The 20,229-nt window shown below is 42.2% G+C and overlaps 1 protein-coding gene across 1 annotated transcript in view; it reads left to right on the top strand.

The window, feature by feature from the left end:
• The first annotated feature begins 14,305 nt into the window (after positions 1–14,305).
• The window catches only part of LOC311240741 (serine/threonine-protein kinase N1-like), a 222,827-nt gene continuing 216,903 nt past the window's right edge, over positions 14,306–20,229 (top strand). Inside the window, exon 1 of the mRNA XM_084329313.1 lies at positions 14,306–14,535. Coding sequence (XP_084185439.1) covers positions 14,509–14,535 — 27 coding nt within the window. The 5' untranslated portion in view covers positions 14,306–14,508. The remainder of the gene's footprint in view (positions 14,536–20,229) is intronic.

A 20,229-nucleotide genomic window follows, 5' to 3' on the forward strand; every position in this document is an offset into this window, starting at 1 on the left:
AACCCAGAGAGTGGACCAGTGTCAGTGATGACACAGGCTATGCTTTGAATATCATGGCCTATGGTGCCTGAAGTCCCTCGCGATTGGTTTCTGAGTTTGATATCCGATTTGTGTTTGTCATAAACCAATGTTTATTCTTCCTCTTAGGAAGCGTGGCTACGCTATAACTTGTGTTTCGCATTGTTATTTGTTTGAAACATTGCTTGGAATTCAGTGAAATCTGAAATAAAATAGCTTGTAACCTGTTTTGTGTGCATTTACACATGTTTACATCCTACCTCCTCTAGCCTATATCCAGTACTTATTGTATTTTTATTTTGTTTGATTTATTTGCACAACATTTTTAGACTACAACTAGCGTATAACAAGATGGTAAAATGCAACATGCAGTTCACACAGGACCTGACCAGACCTCTCACACGACTCCATGTAATTTCTCAAGAACACAAGACAAACAGAATTAACAGTAAATAAATGTTTACACCTTTCATGTACATGTTTCATTCAGAATTACAGCCCAAAGTGCTTCATAGCAGTGATGTAGAAACAAAATACTCATAGGCATAACATTAGCATAAAGTTGTCATAATTACATATAAATATATATATTATGGTGGTCAGTTTTATAATTGAGAAATAATTAGTGTGGGGGGGGGGGGGGGTTGTAAATGGGCAGAGATGATGAATTCTTGTATTCAAGTTTGAATTCCATAAAGTAGCTCCTCTGTGTTCAAACGAAGATTTGGCCAAGTTATTAGGACATAAAGAAAGACGACTAGACTGGTGGAGTATGAGTTCATCGTACTAGGCTACTGTGCAACAACTGAGGTGCTTTAGGTAACTTCCTTTAGGTGACATAACATTGTACAGTTCCTCTAGTACAGTGGTTCTCCACACCCCCCTACTGACGCCCAGGTCCCATAACCTCAACCCCTACGCCCAGTGGGAATGTCTTTTTCAGCTCTCAGTGTCGATGCTTATGATTCTTTTCTGTTTATCATGGGTATCTATGAACTTCTCAACCGTTCTATTGGGCTCAGTCTGTTGGGTCAAGTCTTGTCAGTGTTGTGTGTCAAATTAAGGCTTCTAATAATGGGTAGTGTGAGTGTCTAATACCATCTTCATTCTTTTTTCATTTGACCTTTTACTACCAGGTGAAGTGTGTATAAACTAAACATTACAAAAAACAGTTTCAAAAAGTGATTTAATTTTTTTTATTGTGCTCAATGCATGGATGCTCCTCTCTGATTCCAGTCAAGTTGTTGTCCTGATATTAAAGAAAATAAATAAATTAAATAAACGTCCACCTTTGAGCATCTCAACGCCCCTCTTTCAACAATTCTGCACCGCCACCACTTTCTGAACGCCCCCTAGGGGGCAGTACCACCACCATTGAGAAACCCAACCCTAGGCCTGTATGGCTCTCTACTGTTCTGGCATTACATCCCCTCTTTTCTACACACACTCACACAGCCATTATGAATGAACAGTCCTTCTGTAAATAAACAGTCTTTCTGTGAATGAACACATATGATCGATTGGTTGTAAAACCCAGTCATGTTCAGGCTAAACCTTTGTTTCCATCTTTTCCAATTTTCGACGACGTTCCCTTTCGAGCAGTAAGTAAGGGTGATGGCGGTTTCACTCCATCAACAGGAGGCTTGAATTCGATCATCTGACACTCCAGTGCAACGGCCCTATCATTACGGGTATGAGAAGAGGGTGGTATACTGTATATACTGTGGCCAACCTTAGTTTCCAATGTATTTTAATTTCAGTTAAGATGGTAGGTGAGTATACTCTAAATGCCCAGAAAAAGAGGTATGTCATCCACTAGGCCTGTCATCCACTATGTGAATTATTAGTCGACTACTGTAGCAGACAGGACAACTAATCGATCGGTAAATCTGTCAAATGTGAATTCCCCACAAGCAATAATGCGGGAGGGCTTCTTTAGATCTAATGTTCATCAGAGATGTGCTCGTAATTTCTTAGGAAATAACTCATTCAACATAAAGCATAGACTAATTGACTAAGTGTTGGCTGGCTAAGACCAAATCGACCGATCAGTGGACTATGACAGGGCAGCCCTCTGTATACTCAGTACCTGTATAAACATGAGGCCCTCTGTATACTCAGTACCTGTATAAACATGAGGCCCTCTGTATACTCAGTACCTGTATGAACATGAGGCCCTCTGTATACTCAGTACCTGTATAAACATGAGGCCCTCTGTATACTCAGTACCTGTATAAACATGAGGCCCTCTGTATACTCAGTACCTGTATAAACATGGGGCCCTCTGTATACTCAGTACCTGTATGAACATGAGGCCCTCTGTATACTCAGTACCTGTATGAACATGAGGCCCTCTGTATACTCAGTACCTGTATGAACATGGGGCCCTCTGTATACTCAGTACCTGTATGAACATGAGGCCCTCTGTATACTCAGTACCTGTATAAACATGAGGCCCTCTGTATACTCAGTACCTGTATGAACATGGGGCCCTCTGTATACTCAGTACCTGTATGAACATGAGGCCCTCTGTATACTCAGTACCTGTATAAACATGAGGCCCTCTGTATACTCAGTACCTGTATGAACATGAGGCCCTCTGTATACTCAGTACCTGTATGAACATGGGGCCCTCTGTATACTCAGTACCTGTATGAACATGGGGCCCTCTGTATACTCAGTACCTGTATGAACATGAGGCCCTCTGTATACTCAGTACCTGTATGAACATGGGGCCCTCTGTATACTCAGTACCTGTATGAACATGGGGCCCTCTGTATACTCAGTACCTGTATGAACATGAGGCCCTCTGTATACTCAGTACCTGTATGAACATGGGGCCCTCTGTATACTCAGTACCTGTATGAACATGGGGCCCTCTGTATACTCAGTACCTGTATGAACATGGGGCCCTCTGTATACTCAGTACCTGTATGAACATGGGGCCCTCTGTATACTCAGTACCTGTATGAACATGGGGCCCTCTGTATGGTATGGTATGGTATTTATTTTAGACAACAAAACATATACAGATCATTAATCACATATTTGCTTTTGTCAAGGATAGGAACGAAAAAGGCGCAATGACTTATTTACATCGTTGTCCTTGGATGTCAAGGATGCTTGAAAACAACACATACAACTCATTACAGGAAATCTTTCACAATTATTACATTTGCATAGTAATAATGGCACAACCCTTAATTAATACAAACATGCACATTTGTTGATACATATTCTTCTAGCCGTGAGTCCGTGTGTCTCCTAAGCACCCCGAGGGAAGGGGTTGAGTGGAGGAAGGGAGGACAGAGAGAGGTTCCGGCCTAGACTAATTACAGTTGCCGTTAGTTAGTACCAGAGGGGAGGGGCTTAGACTACAGTTGCCGTCATAAGGGGCGGGAATTTTGGCTTTGGAGTGGGTGAGGAGACAGCCTTGGGTCCCTCCCCTCCAGCGCGTGCACATCGCCAGGTATACTCAGTACCTGTATAAACATGGGGCCCTCTGTATACTCAGTACCTGTATAAACATGAGGCCCTCTGTATACTCAGTACCTGTATACTCAGTACCTGTATGAACATGAGGCCCTCTGTATACTCAGTACCTGTATAAACATGAGGCCCTCTGTATACTCAGTACCTGTATAAACATGGGGCCCTCTGTATACTCAGTACCTGTATAAACATGAGGCCCTCTGTATACTCAGTACCTGTATAAACATGGGGCCCTCTGTATACTCAGTACCTGTATAAACATGGGGCCCTCTGTATACTCAGTACCTGTATGAACATGAGGCCCTCTGTATACTCAGTACCTGTATGAACATGAGGCCCTCTGTATACTCAGTACCTGTATGAACATGGGGGCCCTCTGTATACTCAGTACCTGTATACTCAGTAACTGTATGAACATGGGGGCCCTCTGTATACTCAGTACCTGTATGAACATGAGGCCCTCTGTATACTCAGTACCTGTATACTCAGTAACTGTATGAACATGGGGGCCCTCTGTATACTCAGTAACTGTATGAACATGGGGCCCTCTGTATACTCAGTACCTGTATGAACATGAGGCCCTCTGTATACTCAGTACCTGTATGAACATGGCGCACTCTGTATACTCAGTACCTGTATGAACATGAGGCCCTCTGTATACTCAGTACCTGTATAAACATGGGGGCCCTCTGTATACTCAGTACCTGTATGAACATGAGGCCCTCTGTATACTCAGTACCTGTATAAACATGAGGCCCTCTGTATACTCAGTACCTGTATACTCAGTAACTGTATGAACATGAGGCCCTCTGTATACTCAGTACCTGTATACTCAGTAACTGTATGAACATGAGGCCCTCTGTATACTCAGTAACTGTATGAACATGGGGGCCCTCTGTATACTCAGTACCTGTATAAACATGGGGCCCTCTGTATACTCAGTACCTGTATGAACATGGGGGCCCTCTGTATACTCAGTACCTGTATGAACATGAGGCCCTCTGTATACTCAGTACCTGTATAAACATGGGGCCCTCTGTATACTCAGTACCTGTATAAACATGGGGGCCCTCTGTATACTCAGTACCTGTATACTCAGTACCTGTATGAACATGAGGCCCTCTGTATACTCAGTACCTGTATGAACATGAGGCCCTCTGTATACTCAGTACCTGTATGAACATGGGGCCCTCTGTATACTCAGTACCTGTATGAACATGGGGCCCTCTGTATACTCAGTACCTGTATAAACATGAGGCCCTCTGTATACTCAGTACCTGTATACTCAGTAACTGTATGAACATGAGGCCCTCTGTATACTCAGTACCTGTATACTCAGTAACTGTATGAACATGAGGCCCTCTGTATACTCAGTAACTGTATGAACATGGGGGCCCTCTGTATACTCAGTACCTGTATAAACATGGGGCCCTCTGTATACTCAGTACCTGTATAAACATGAGGCCCTCTGTATACTCAGTACCTGTATGAACATGAGGCCCTCTGTATACTCAGTACCTGTATGAACATGGGGGCCCTCTGTATACTCAGTACCTGTATGAACATGAGGCCCTCTGTATACTCAGTACCTGTATAAACATGGGGCCCTCTGTATACTCAGTACCTGTATAAACATGGGGGCCCTCTGTATACTCAGTACCTGTATACTCAGTACCTGTATGAACATGAGGCCCTCTGTATACTCAGTACCTGTATGAACATGAGGCCCTCTGTATACTCAGTACCTGTATAAACATGAGGCCCTCTGTATACTCAGTACCTGTATAAACATGGGGGCCCTCTGTATACTCAGTACCTGTATACTCAGTAACTGTATGAACATGGGGGCCCTCTGTATACTCAGTACCTGTATAAACATGAGGCCCTCTGTATACTCAGTATCTGTATGAACATGGGGCCCTCTGTATACTCAGTACCTGTATAAACATGAGGCCCTCTGTATACTCAGTACCTGTATAAACATGGGGCCCTCTGTATACTCAGTACCTGTATGAACATGAGGCCCTCTGTATACTCAGTACCTGTATAAACATGGGGCCCTCTGTATACTCAGTACCTGTATGAACATGAGGCCCTCTGTATACTCAGTACCTGTATGAACATGAGGCCCTCTGTATACTCAGTACCTGTATAAACATGGGGCCCTCTGTATACTCAGTACCTGTATGAACATGAGGCCCTCTGTATACTCAGTACCTGTATGAACATGAGGCCCTCTGTATACTCAGTACCTGTATGAACATGGGGCCCTCTGTATACTCAGTACCTGTATGAACATGGGGCCCTCTGTATACTCAGTACCTGTATAAACATGGGGGCCCTCTGTATACTCAGTACCTGTATGAACATGAGGCCCTCTGTATACTCAGTACCTGTATGAACATATATTTGCTTTTGTCAAGGATAGGAACGAAAAAGGCGCAATGACTTATTTACATCGTTGTCCTTGGATGTCAAGGATGCTTGAAAACAACACATACAACTCATTACAGGAAATCTTTCACAATTATCACATTTGCATAGTAATAATGGCACAACCCTTAATTAATACAAACATGCACATTTGTTGATACATATTCTTCTAGCCGTGAGTCCGTGTGTCTCCTAAGCACCCCGAGGGGAGGGGTTGAGTGGAGGGAGGGAGGACGGAGAGAGGTTCCGGCCTAGACTAATTACAGTTGCCATTAGTTAGTACCAGAGGGGAGGGGCTTAGACTACAGTTGCCGTCATAAGGGGCGGTTCTTTTGGCTTTGGAGTGGGTGAGGAGACAGCCTTGGGTCCCTCCCCTCCAGCGCGTGCACATCGCCAGGTATACTCAGTACCTGTATAAACATGGGGCCCTCTGTATACTCAGTACCTGTATAAACATGGGGCCCTCTGTATACTCAGTACCTGTATAAACATGGGGCCCTCTGTATACTCAGTACCTGTATGAACATGGGGCCCTCTGTATACTCAGTACCTGTATAAACATGGGGCCCTCTGTATACTCAGTACCTGTATAAACATGAGGCCCTCTGTATACTCAGTACCTGTATAAACATGGGGCCCTCTGTATACTCAGTACCTGTATGAACATGAGACCCTCTGTATACTCAGTACCTGTATAAACATGGGGCCCTCTGTATACTCAGTACCTGTATGAACATGAGGCCCTCTGTATACTCAGTACCTGTATAAACATGGGGCCCTCTGTATACTCAGTACCTGTATGAACATGAGGCCCTCTGTATACTCAGTACCTGTATAAACATGAGGCCCTCTGTATACTCAGTACCTGTATACTCAGTACCTGTATAAACATGGGGCCCTCTGTATACTCAGTACCTGTATGAACATGAGGCCCTCTGTATACTCAGTACCTGTATAAACATGGGGCCCTCTGTATACTCAGTACCTGTATGAACATGAGGCCCTCTGTATACTCAGTACCTGTATAAACATGGGGCCCTCTGTATACTCAGTACCTGTATGAACATGGGGGCCCTCTGTATACTCAGTACCTGTATGAACATGAGGCCCTCTGTATACTCAGTACCTGTATACTCAGTAACTGTATGAACATGGGGGCCCTCTGTATACTCAGTACCTGTATAAACATGAGGCCCTCTGTATACTCAGTACCTGTATACTCAGTACCTGTATGAACATGAGGCCCTCTGTATACTCAGTACCTGTATGAACATGAGGCCCTCTGTATACTCAGTACCTGTATGAACATGAGGCCCTCTGTATACTCAGTACCTGTATGAACATGAGGCCCTCTGTATACTCAGTACCTGTATAAACATGGGGCCGTCTGTATACTCAGTACCTGTATAAACATGAGGCCCTCTGTATACTCAGTACCTGTATAATAAACATGGGGCCCTCTGTATACTCAGTACCTGTATGAACATGAGGCCCTCTGTATACTCAGTACCTGTATAATAAACATGGGGCCCTCTGTATACTCAGTACCTGTATAAACATGAGGCCCTCTGTATACTCAGTACCTGTATACTCAGTACCTGTATGAACATGAGGCCCTCTGTATACTCAGTACCTGTATAAACATGGGGCCCTCTGTATACTCAGTACCTGTATGAACATGAGGCCCTCTGTATACTCAGTACCTGTATGAACATGGGGCCCTCTGTATACTCAGTACCTGTATAATAAACATGGGGCCCTCTGTATACTCAGTACCTGTATGAACATGAGGCCCTCTGTATACTCAGTACCTGTATGAACATGAGGCCCTCTGTATACTCAGTACCTGTATGAACATGAGGCCCTCTGTATACTCAGTACCTGTATGAACATGAGGCCCTCTGTATACTCAGTACCTGTATAAACATGGGGCCCTCTGTATACTCAGTACCTGTATGAACATGGGGCCCTCTGTATACTCAGTACCTGTATAAACATGAGGCCCTCTGTATACTCAGTACCTGTATGAACATGGGGCCCTCTGTATACTCAGTACATGTATAATAAACATGGGGCCCTCTGTATACTCAGTACCTGTATGAACATGGGGCCCTCTGTATACTCAGTACCTGTATAATAAACATGAGGCCCTCTGTATACTCAGTACCTGTATGAACATGAGGCCCTCTGTATACTCAGTACCTGTATGAACATGAGGCCCTCTGTATACTCAGTACCTGTATGAACATGAGGCCCTCTGTATACTCAGTACCTGTATAATAAACATGGGGCCCTCTGTATACTCAGTACCTGTATGAACATGGGGCCCTCTGTATACTCAGTACCTGTATAATAAACATGGGGCCGTCTGTATACTCAGTACCTGTATAATAAACATGGGGCCGTCTGTATACTCAGTACTACATAACCACAAGAACACACAACAGTACATGTTACTAAACTACACAAACTACACAACCACAAGAACACACAACAGTACATGTACATGTTACTAAACTACACAAACTACACAACCACAAGAACACACAACAGTACATGTACATGTTACTAAACTACACAAACTACACAACCACAACAACACACAACAGTACATGTACATGTTACTAAACTACACAAACTACACAACCACAAGAACACACAACAGTACATGTACATGTTACTAAACTACACAAACTACACAACCACAAGAACACACAAGAGTACATGTACAAGTTACTAAACTACACAAACTACACAACCACAAGAACACACAACAGTACATGTACAAGTTACTAAACTACACAAACTACACAACCACAAGAACACACAACAGTACATGTACAAGTTACTAAACTACACAAACTACACAACCACAAGAACACACAACAGTACATGTACAAGTTACTAAACTACACAAACTACACAACCACAAGAACACACAACAGTACATGTTACTAAACTACACAAACTACACAACCACAAGAACACACAACAGTACATGTACATGTTACTAAACTACACAAACTACACAACCACAACAACACACAACAGTACATGTACATGTTACTAAACTACACAAACTACACAACCACAAGAACACACAACAGTACATGTACATGTTACTAAACTACACAAACTACACAACCACAAGAACACACAACAGTACATGTACATGTTACTAAACTACACAAACTACACAACCACAAGAACACACAAGAGTACATGTACAAGTTACTAAACTACACAAACTACACAACCACAAGAACACACAACAGTACATGTTACTAAACTTTATACAACGGCATGCAAATTTCTCGATTCTGATTGGCTGAAACAGTCCATTTACACGTATGTATTGCGATCAGTCCACGCTTGCTGGCCCAGGACCCGCCCACAACCGAATCACATCACATCAATCCGCCGGATCACAAGAAGGTGGACAATAATCTTTACAAATGGATATGTTGATAGCGACTAAACGACTAAATATCAAGCGATTATGTCACAGCGAATGTCTTAGTCGTTTAAACAATGTTGGATGATGTAATTGATGTGTCTTGAATCATTCTGTAACAAAAGAAAATCGCGGATTGATTGATTAATTTTCCATTTTTTTTTCAATTTCTTTTTCCTTTCGACTGTCAGCGCTCGCTCTAGTCTCCACCCACCGCCACACACCCCCCCACACACACACACACACACGCACACACACGCACACACACACACACACACTCTGCCTGCAACGCGGGGGATAGTCAGACTGAGAGAGAGCTGGGTGCTGCGCTGTTCTAAGTGAGCATGGCCTATTGAGTTGATTGATTGATTGATTGATTGCTAATTTTATTACTGTACGCTTGGTTTCCAACTGGTTAAGTTTAGGCCCTCTACAGTAGGTTTAAAAAAATAAATAAAAGAATAGGGCGAAGAAAACGTTTTTTTCCTATAGGGCAAAGAAAACTTTTTAATTTGTTTTACCTACTTTCTATAGAAGCATCTAAGAATGAAGTTCTATGGAAAGTAGGTCTGCATTCCCTTAACAATTGTGTGTATTGAGCCGTACTGTATTGTACCCATTCTGCATCTGGTAATAAAATGTTCAATCAATCATTCCAATAATACACAGTTGGATGTGTTAATTGGTTGGATGCACTTCAAGCTGCTTCCACATGAGGCAACTTCTCTCAATCATTCCAATAATACACAGTTGGATGTGTTAGTTGGTTGGATGCACTTCCGATCTGCTTCCACATGGAGGCAAATTGTCTTTTTTGTAGTTGTGGGAACTACTTTTTCTGGCGGATGGTTTTTTCAATAAATCTTCGATTAATGTGTGTTTATTGTATAGAAATAAGGTTGGATGAATGTGGCAGTTGTATAAAAGCTTTACACCACTTGCAGTCGTGATTTGTGAACAATAAACCATGCCTAGGGGGGTCTAACGACCCTCGGCTGCGCCTCGGGCCTAACGACCACCCCTAGGCATGGTTTATTGTTCACAAACCACTCCTGCGCGTGATGTAATGCTTAAACACAAACTACACAACCACAAGAACACACAACAGTACATGTACATGTTACTAAACTACACAAACTACACAACCACAACAACACACAACAGTACATGTACATGTTACTAAACTACACAAACTACACAACCACAAGAACACACAACAGTACATGTACATGTTACTAAACTACACAAACTACACAACCACAAGAACACACAAGAGTACATGTACAAGTTACTAAACTACACAAACTACACAAACTACACAACCACAAGAACACACAACAGTACATGTACAAGTTACTAAACTACACAAACTACACAACCACAAGAACACACAACAGTACATGTACAAGTTACTAAACTACACAAACTACACAACCACAAGAACACACAACAGTACATGTACAAGTTACTAAACTACACAAACTACACAACCACAAGAACACACAACAGTACATGTACAAGTTACTAAACTACACAAACTACACAACCACAAGAACACACAACAGTACATGTACAAGTTACTAAACTACACAAACTACACAACCACAAGAACACACAACAGTACAAGTTACTAAACTACACAAACTACACAACCACAAGAACACACAACAGTACATGTACAGGTTACTAAACTACACAAACTACACAACCACAAGAACACACAACAGTACATGTACAAGTTACTAAACTACACAAACTACACAACCACAAGAACACACAACAGTACATGTACAAGTTACTAAACTACACAAACTACACAACCACAAGAACACACAACAGTACAAGTTACTAAACTACACAAACTACACAACCACAAGAACACACAACAGTACATGTACATGTTACTAAACTACACAAACTACACAACCACAAGAACACACAACAGTACATGTACAGGTTGCTAAACTACACAAACTTCACAACCACAAGAACACACAACAGTACATGTACAGGTTACTAAACTACACAAACTACACAACCACAAGAACACACAACAGTACATGTACAAGTTACTAAACTACACAACCACAACAACACACAACAGTACATGTACATGTTACTAAACTACACAAACTACACAACCACAAGAACACACAACAGTACATGTACAAGTTACTAAACTACACAAACTACACAACCACAAGAACACACAAGAGTACATGTACAAGTTACTAAACTACACAAACTACACAACCACAAGAACACACAACAGTACATGTACAAGTTACTAAACTACACAAACTACACAACCACAAGAACACACAACAGTACTGTACATGTTACTAAACTACACAAACTACACAACCACAAGAACAGACAACAGTACATGTACAAGTTACTAAACTACACAAACTACACAACCACAAGAACACACAACAGTACATGTACAAGTTACTAAACTACACAACCACAAGAACACACAACAGTACATGTACAGGTTACTAAACTACACAAACTACACAACCACAAGAACACACAACAGTACATGTACAGGTTACTAAACTACACAAACTACACAACCACAAGAACACACAACAGTACATGTACAAGTTACTAAACTACACAAACTACACAACCACAAGAACACACAACAGTACTGTACATGTTACTAAACTACACAAACTACACAACCACAAGACCAGACAACAGTACAAGTTACTAAACTACACAAACTACACAACCACAAGAACACACAACAGTACATGTACAAGTTACTAAACTACACAAACTACACAACCACAAGAACACGCAACAGTACATGTACAAGTTACTAAACTACACAAACTACATAACCACAAGAACACACAACAGTACAAGTTACTAAACTACACAAACTACACAACCACAAGAACACACAACAGTACTGTACATGTTACTAAACTACACAAACTAACCCCAAGAACAGACAACAGTATGTGTACAAGTTACTAAACCACACAAACTACATAACCATAAAAAACACACAGTAGGTGAAAGAGACAGCCAGTGTGATGTGGAAAACCAGGCAATAGGAATACTATAAGTTTCAGGTGCTTTAGGCACCAATCTGTACCGCTTTAATCCCTGTACTTCACTCTTCTAACATCTAACAGAGGGTTGTGTGTTTGTACACAAAACAATCACAGGTGAGCAAAATGTTTTTTATTAGATTGATTTCAATGAAAGTAAGTAAACAGAATATGAGGCTCAGTTTGGCGAGAGTTTCTCCTTTAAGTATGTGAGAGAATTGAATGATACAGCACTACTACTGTTAGTATACTGAATGATACTTAATATACTGAATGATACTTAATATACTGAATGATACAGCACTACTGCTGTTAGTATACTGAATGATACTTAATATACTGAATGATACAGCACTACTACTGTTAGTATACTGAATGATACTTAATATACTGAATGATACAGCACTACTACTGTTAATATACTGAATGATACTTAATATACTGAATGATACAGCACTACTACTGTTAGTATACTGAATGATACAGCACTACTGCTGTGTATACTGAATGATACTTAATATACTGAATGATACAGCACTACTGCTGTGTATACTGAATGATACAGCACTACTACTGTTAGTATACTGAATGAACGTGTGTGTTTTTTTAAGTTGTGTCAAACAAAGCCTGTTACTGGTGATAAAGGTTCTGTTCATTCGTCTACTTTTTGTGTAGGTTTGCTGAGCACAGATGCTCTTTTTCCAGCAACACCCTGCTTCATATTTACAGTTACATGCATTCACACCTGGGAGCTGCCCAGTACAACCACAGTCTGACACTGTTGACCACTAGGAGCTGCCCTATTTATAATAATACTACTAATAACCACATTTAACTTTTTTGTGTGTGTGTGTAAATGTGTGTGTGTCAGTATGCTTTAAAAGGTCACACGTGCCATCCTGTGAGGAGGGCGAGGAATATCACATACATACAACACAAACAACGTGTGGTCACTTTCATTCACCCATCCATCAGAGGGCGAGATAGAGCTGTAATGGTCCTGCTGCCCTTGATTGATTGATTGATTGAAAATTGTATTAACAGATTGCAGAATGGGTACAATACAGTACAGCTCAATACACACAATTGTTAAGGGGATGCAGACCAGAGAAAGACTTTCGCCTTCATCCGGCACTGGGCCACCTGCTGTCAGGTGCTGTCATTTATGATGAATTGAAAATGGGGGACCCTGATGTAAACAAGACGAAAGTCTTTCTCTGGTCTGCATCCCCTTAACAAGTGTGTGTATTGAGCTGTACTGTATTGTACCCATTCTGTAATCTGTTAATACAATTGGCAATCAACCAATCAATCAGCCATGGCCAGAACACAAGTGATAATAATATGCAAGGACAAACTCAAGAATGTCAAGATACCTAGTGGGCTATACCTATGTACCCCCCTCGTTGAAGTGGGGCACAAGAGAAGGATCGATTGCATATACAGTAAAAGGTAAAAATTACAAAGCAACAGGTTTCAGACAATTAGAAGGAATCGACCAAGAGGGCTCAGCCCCCCCTCCTCCTCGAGCAACATCGCATCATCAGCTTTTCGACAGAACACATTCTTGTCGGGTCTCAGTCGCGACGGGGAAAAATCTGCATCAGCTGCTCCAAAAAAAAAACACTCATCTATACTAGTTTTCAACGCCGGTGGGTTTTTATGGGACCGGGAGGTTTTGGTTTCACACGGCGGCGGGGCGGTCTATGATCGGTTCTTCTTGTTTAGGCTCCTGACCTGATGTGGTCGGTCGCCGGGCAGAGAGTTGACGTCCTGCTCCCCGGTTAACCGTGTTGTTGTGGACGAACCGGAACCGCCAGAATAATGTTACAGAATATCGACGCGGTCTCGCAGCACCGGGACGACTACTGGACGCGTTTTAATCCAGGAGGACTCCGGCCGTGAGGAACGGTTCTTATCAGGCTACTGGCTGCCGCTGCAGGGACACAGACAGGACCAGAGCTGCAGCTCTACAATGACCCGGAGTCGGTGAAAAGTGTGAGAAAGCTTGAAAGAAGTTCTAGTGCTTTACTCTTCCAATTCATGATGATGGCAAATAACGACTTGCAAGTAAGTTTTCCCAAGTTTTCCGTCCGTATTAATTAATGCAGCTTGTTGTAAATGAACGTGTTGTACAATATGGCATGCTGCACAAAAACAACAACAATATACTGCCAGTGTGGATTCTGTTGTAAATTATATGTTACATTTTAATAAGATGAAACCAAAACCAATGCATCACTACTAACTCAAAATGAAAACTCACTGTCACCATAAACAGTGGCAGCAGGTGCCCCTGACTGTATTGTACTGTTAACGGTTAGCTGTTAACCGGTGTTCTGCCAAATTCTACTGTTCCTCGAATTCTACTGAACACCTGTTGTTGTGTGGCAGTGAAAGGGTTAACCTTCTGTGTATTGTCGCAGTGAAAGGGTTAACCGTTTGGATAGAGCGGCAGTGAAAGGGTAGCTTAGTATAGTTCTAATTTCATCGACGGTGTGTATTTCTCACTTTTTAAAATGTTATCTTTTGTCACAAATGTGTGACAAAAGATAATATTTAAAAAAGTTATAATACCCCCCCCCCCCCTTTCAGCTGTTTTGTTTGTGGTCACGTGATGGTTTGTGTTGAAGTACAGTCAGGACCTCATAGCAGCTCTTTCAGGTGGAATGATGTGAGTCATTGAGACGGTGGCGCCGTCAGAACCAGCGGTGTTGGGTTACACACACACCTCTATGGTTCTACTGGTATCACTCCAGCCCCCCTGGGGGTAGGAGGAGAGAAAGTATTAAAAATGAAAAGCTCATGGCTCTGGTTCAGTTGAATTCATGCCAGCACATCATTCATTGGTCATTCACCTCTACGACAGGGTCAAACGTCTCTAGGCTACTAATGAAATGAACAGCAAGAGTATATACTTGCAAGAAGCTCTTACTATGTTATTCCCATATTCATGTTGTCAAATGCGGATAGACATGTTTTTCCTCAAATCGTAAATGTATAGAATGGAGTCTATTCAATAGACGGATGTACATAAAATAAATACATAAACATAACAAACGTCTGTTGTTAACTGCTGTATAATTCACGTGAAATTGCAACCAACAAGCCGGAAAGACAACCTATAGGTTATTTAACCTGTATCTTATTTTAACCTGCATGGGACAGGTCAAACCGCAGGTTAGCAAGCATCAGGTATCAAGAAGACATACTGTAGTCAAGTCTTGGTATTATGTAGTGTTTGCATAGAAAGGAATAGAGTATAATAGAATAAAACTTTATTATCCAACCACAGCTGGAACAGCATCTTTGACCTCATCCCAGACACAATGAAAAAACATATAAAAAAGAATGCTATACAATAACATCACAGATGATGGTATGATGAGCAAGATAGCGCTGTACATATTTCCCTTAGACTTCAACCTGGTACCTTTGGGGCAAACCATCAACAGATTCTACACTGTATAATTAATTCTCGAGATGAGCCAATTGTGTTAATGGTACCTGACCCCTGGCTTGACATTTAGTAGTTTTTTGTTTCCGTGAATAGGAAGTCTGCTCGGTGTTTCCCGGAAGGCAGTGCTTGGCCCGTGGGCACTTTATGGTGACTTGGACTAGAAGACGTGTCCGGCCCATGGGGACATTAACGTGTGTTGCCGGGCCTTACAAATAAATTTGATTTGTGTCACAAGGTGGGACGAGGAGTGTACCGGATCAAGGTCTAATGGGGACACAATGCACCAAGGTTCTGCGTTACACCTGCCTTGGAAAACTTGCCTGGCCCTGGTCTCTTTCACAAAATAGTTTTCTTTCGGCCCGAGCTCATGAGATGAATCGAAACGTCACACTACTATACTATAGACTAGTTTAGACTGGCAGAGTGAAAACCATTGGGAACTGACACCCGCCCCGGCCTATAAACCGAGCGTTTCCCACAGTCTCTGTTATTCATTAAGTGAGCGACAGAATTCGATCTGCGGTGGCTTCTCCACAACCTCCCGCAGGCCGGCAGAGCAGACTGGCAGAGCAGACTGGCAGAGATGTGGGTAATGAGTCACTCATACAGGTTCCTCCTGTCATCATTACCAACATGACGACTGATGCTCCTGAGACGGCAGTGTAGTAATTGCTCTTGGCTCGATTGCTCTCTCCTTCCTCTCTGTTTACTCTGAATGGCTCATAAAGGCCTTTACAGGGGGATCGATGTTGTCGTTTGATATGGGAGGTGACCGCTGCTGGGCTTGCAGAGCAAATTATTGTCCATTGCGGTCGTCATGTTTATGATTGGTATGAAATACTGCCTGCTTGCTCTCAAGATCTGTTTTCTACCACCATCTTTATTTACTACATGATCACCTTTTATTTAATACATCACCTTTATTTTCTACCATCATCTTTGTTTACTACATCATATTTATTTACTACATCATCTTTATTTACTAAATCATCTTTATTTACTACCGTCATCTTTGTTTACTAAATCATCTTTATTTACTACCGTCATCTTTGTTTACTAAATCACCTTTATTTACTACATCACCTTTACTACTCTTTCTCTGAGTCTCTCAATCTCTCTCATGCTGTCTTTTTCTCCCCTGTACTACTCTCTCACAGCCTCTCTCTCTCTCTCTCTCTCTCTCTCTCTCTCTCTCTCTATCCATATTATGCACACGGAACTGGTTTTAATTAAGTCCATCAGGGTAAATGTATCCAAACTCTTAGTGGTTTCCTACTCTTCCTTCCTTCTCTCTCTCTCTCTCTCTCTCTCCCTCTCTCTTATTGATCTACAAGTACTTGTTTATTTGCCTACACTCTCCAGACAGCTCTGGGAGAATGTAAAGTGAGACTCCCTCTGATCATGTGATCTCTGCAGTGTGCTGATAACATCACACACACACACACACACACACACACACACACACACACACACACACACACACACACACACACACACACGCACACACAGTACATGTTGAGACACACACACTACTCATGCATTCTTAATTTCTTTGGGTTTCCTGTGGTCATTATCAATACTCAAGAGTTCAGTGAGTAGGAAGTGACAGTCTTTAGGGGTTATGGACGGAACCCTTTCTGTTTTTTCAGGCTCTTTGCCAAATTACTTTTTATTGATCTTCCAGGACAAAGGAAACCATCTCTTAAACTCGGTCCATATCTTTGATGGCGAGTTGGACATCATCTAGTGATACACGCACGCACGCACACACACACACACACACATACACACACACACACACACACACACACACAGCCTGACTGTGTGGATAGAGTCATAGCTACAGACACCTGTTGTGCTGCACATTTTGTTACATTTAGGACTGTTCTGTTCTGTTCTGTTCTGCTCTGTTCTGTTCTGTTGCACTTTGTATCACATTCACCATGTGTGGCTCCAGCTGTCACTGTCCCGATAGCAGCTATGGATCATAGGATTAGGAGACTGTCGGCTTCTCTGTGTCTTGACCTGCTACCCTCAGTCGGCCCCACATCTACCCCAGCGCAGCACACATACAGCCCCCTAACATCCAGTCCCTCCTTCCCTCATCCACCCCAGCACACACACAGCCCCCTAACATCCAGTCCCGCCCCCCTAACATCCAGCCCCTCCCCCCTAACATCCAGCCCCTCCCCCCTAACATCCAGCCCCTCCCCCCTAACACCGAGTCCCTCCCTCCTGAATCCAGGATGTCTGCAGAAATCTCTCCGTCTCCAGACCGACTGACCAGTAGATATCGGTTAAACTAAAGATTAAGGTTATGGTTATAGAATATATAAATACTTTATTCATCCCGAGGGAAATTTGGCACTACAAATCGCTCACAGTAAACATTTAGGTAGACGAAACAAAGTCACGAATAAGAATAAAAAATAAGCCTAAGAATAAAATACCGTCCGGGATTTACATTTCCTACGTTATGTAATGTTTTCTAATATAAAATATACAGAAATCTACAGTAAGTGTAATATTGAACAATGTTGTTTTAAAAGTAAAAGTCCAGGAAGATGGTACTGTAACTGTCACCCTGTGCTCAGTGATGCAGTGAGGCTCAGTGATGGAATGAAGGACTTCCTGTGCCGTTCAGTGCTACATCTTGGGAGTCTTAGTCCTAGCACTGAACGTAGGGCTGGGCGATATGGCAACAAATCATATCGCGATAACGATATGATAATGTCATATTTCTCTATCGATAATTATCGAAATTGTTATAAGTTAACATTTTTTTATTTTTATTATTTTTTTTAAGACAACATATGTATGTTTATTTTGCAGCAATTCTTTGTCGTTGCCGCCATCTTTAGTGTTACATCCCCTCACACTCCAGTTCTCAGGCTGCAGCTGGTTTAAAAGCGAAAGTAAACCGGCTTCTCTGCTGGCTGTAGCACCAGGGGAGTTGAACAGTTCTGGCTCTGCTAGTTTATTTTAGATCTTTTGGCGCTTTTTTGGTGGACAAACCACCGCACATGTGCACCGTGACTCGTGACTGGAGACTAGCTCTGCTAGCACACATGGCCTACTGTGTACAGACGTTTCAAAATGTATTTTAAATTAGAAAGCAAACAAAATAAATGGACAAGAGAAAAATAAATCTCAATTTTGTCAGTATTGTCATTTGGACAAGCAAAGCCATTACTTTAAGTTGCAGGCAAGAAAGACAAGTCTGTCCACTGTCTCTGGTTTTAAAACTGCCCTGTTGCAGGTCAAAAAAAAAGAAAAAAAAAAGTAAAAAAAGAAAAAAATTTAATTAAAATATATCGCGATATTTATCGTTATCGTTATATCGCCCAGCCCTAACTGAACGTGCTCCTTCTGTCAGCCAAGTCTGTGTATAGTGGGTGGGAGAGGTTGTCCCTGATGCGTCTATGCCTTCTACAACGCTGTTCGGTTTCCGGGTTCCTCTGATTGGCCACTAAGCCCACGTGACCCTACGCTAGCACGCCCCCCTTATCGCCGCCAGTTATCACTTACGCCCGCGCATGCGCATGAGCCGCGGAAAGCCCCTTCAATGACAGAGCTCTCATATTTGCGAATGCATAAACTATATCTTAAATTATGGCTATGTGTCTAATATGGCTGTCGCTTATCAATGACTTGTTTTGTTTACATCAGGGTGAACGCTGTTGCATTCGCAAATATGAGAGCTCTGTCGATTGATAAGCGATGGCCATATTAGACACATAGCCATAATTTAAGATATAGTTTATGCATTCGCAAATATGAGAGCTCTGTCATTGAAGTGGGTGGTGGCACGCAACAGCGTTCACCCTGATGTAAAGTAGCGATTTTTTATTGGTTTGTCATGACAAACCAATTACATAATCCCATATGTGTAAAGAAACAACATATTCCAGTTAACGGTATATTTTTTTAATGATTCATTACGGTATAAATTAGGTTAACTGGAGCTGCGTATTGCTGGCTCTCATATTTGCGAATGCAACAGCGTTCACCCTGATGTAAACAAAACAAGTCATTGATAAGCGACGGCCATATTAGACACATAATATGCATAATTTAAGATATAGTTTATGCATTCGCAAATATGAGAGCTCTGTCATTGAAGGCGCTTGTCGCGGCTCATGCGCATGCGCGGGGGCGTAAGCGATAACTGGCGGCGATAAGGGGGGCGTGCTAGCGTAGGGTCACGTGGGCTTAGTGGCCAATCGGAGGAACTCGGAAACCGAACAGCGTTGTAGAAGGCATAGACGCGTCCCTGATGGCATGGAGCATGGTTATGGTTAGAG

Source organism: Notolepis coatsorum (assembly GCF_963971535.1).
Source record: "Notolepis coatsorum genome assembly, chromosome: 14".
NCBI classification, from domain to species: Eukaryota; Metazoa; Chordata; class Actinopteri; order Aulopiformes; family Paralepididae; genus Notolepis; species Notolepis coatsorum.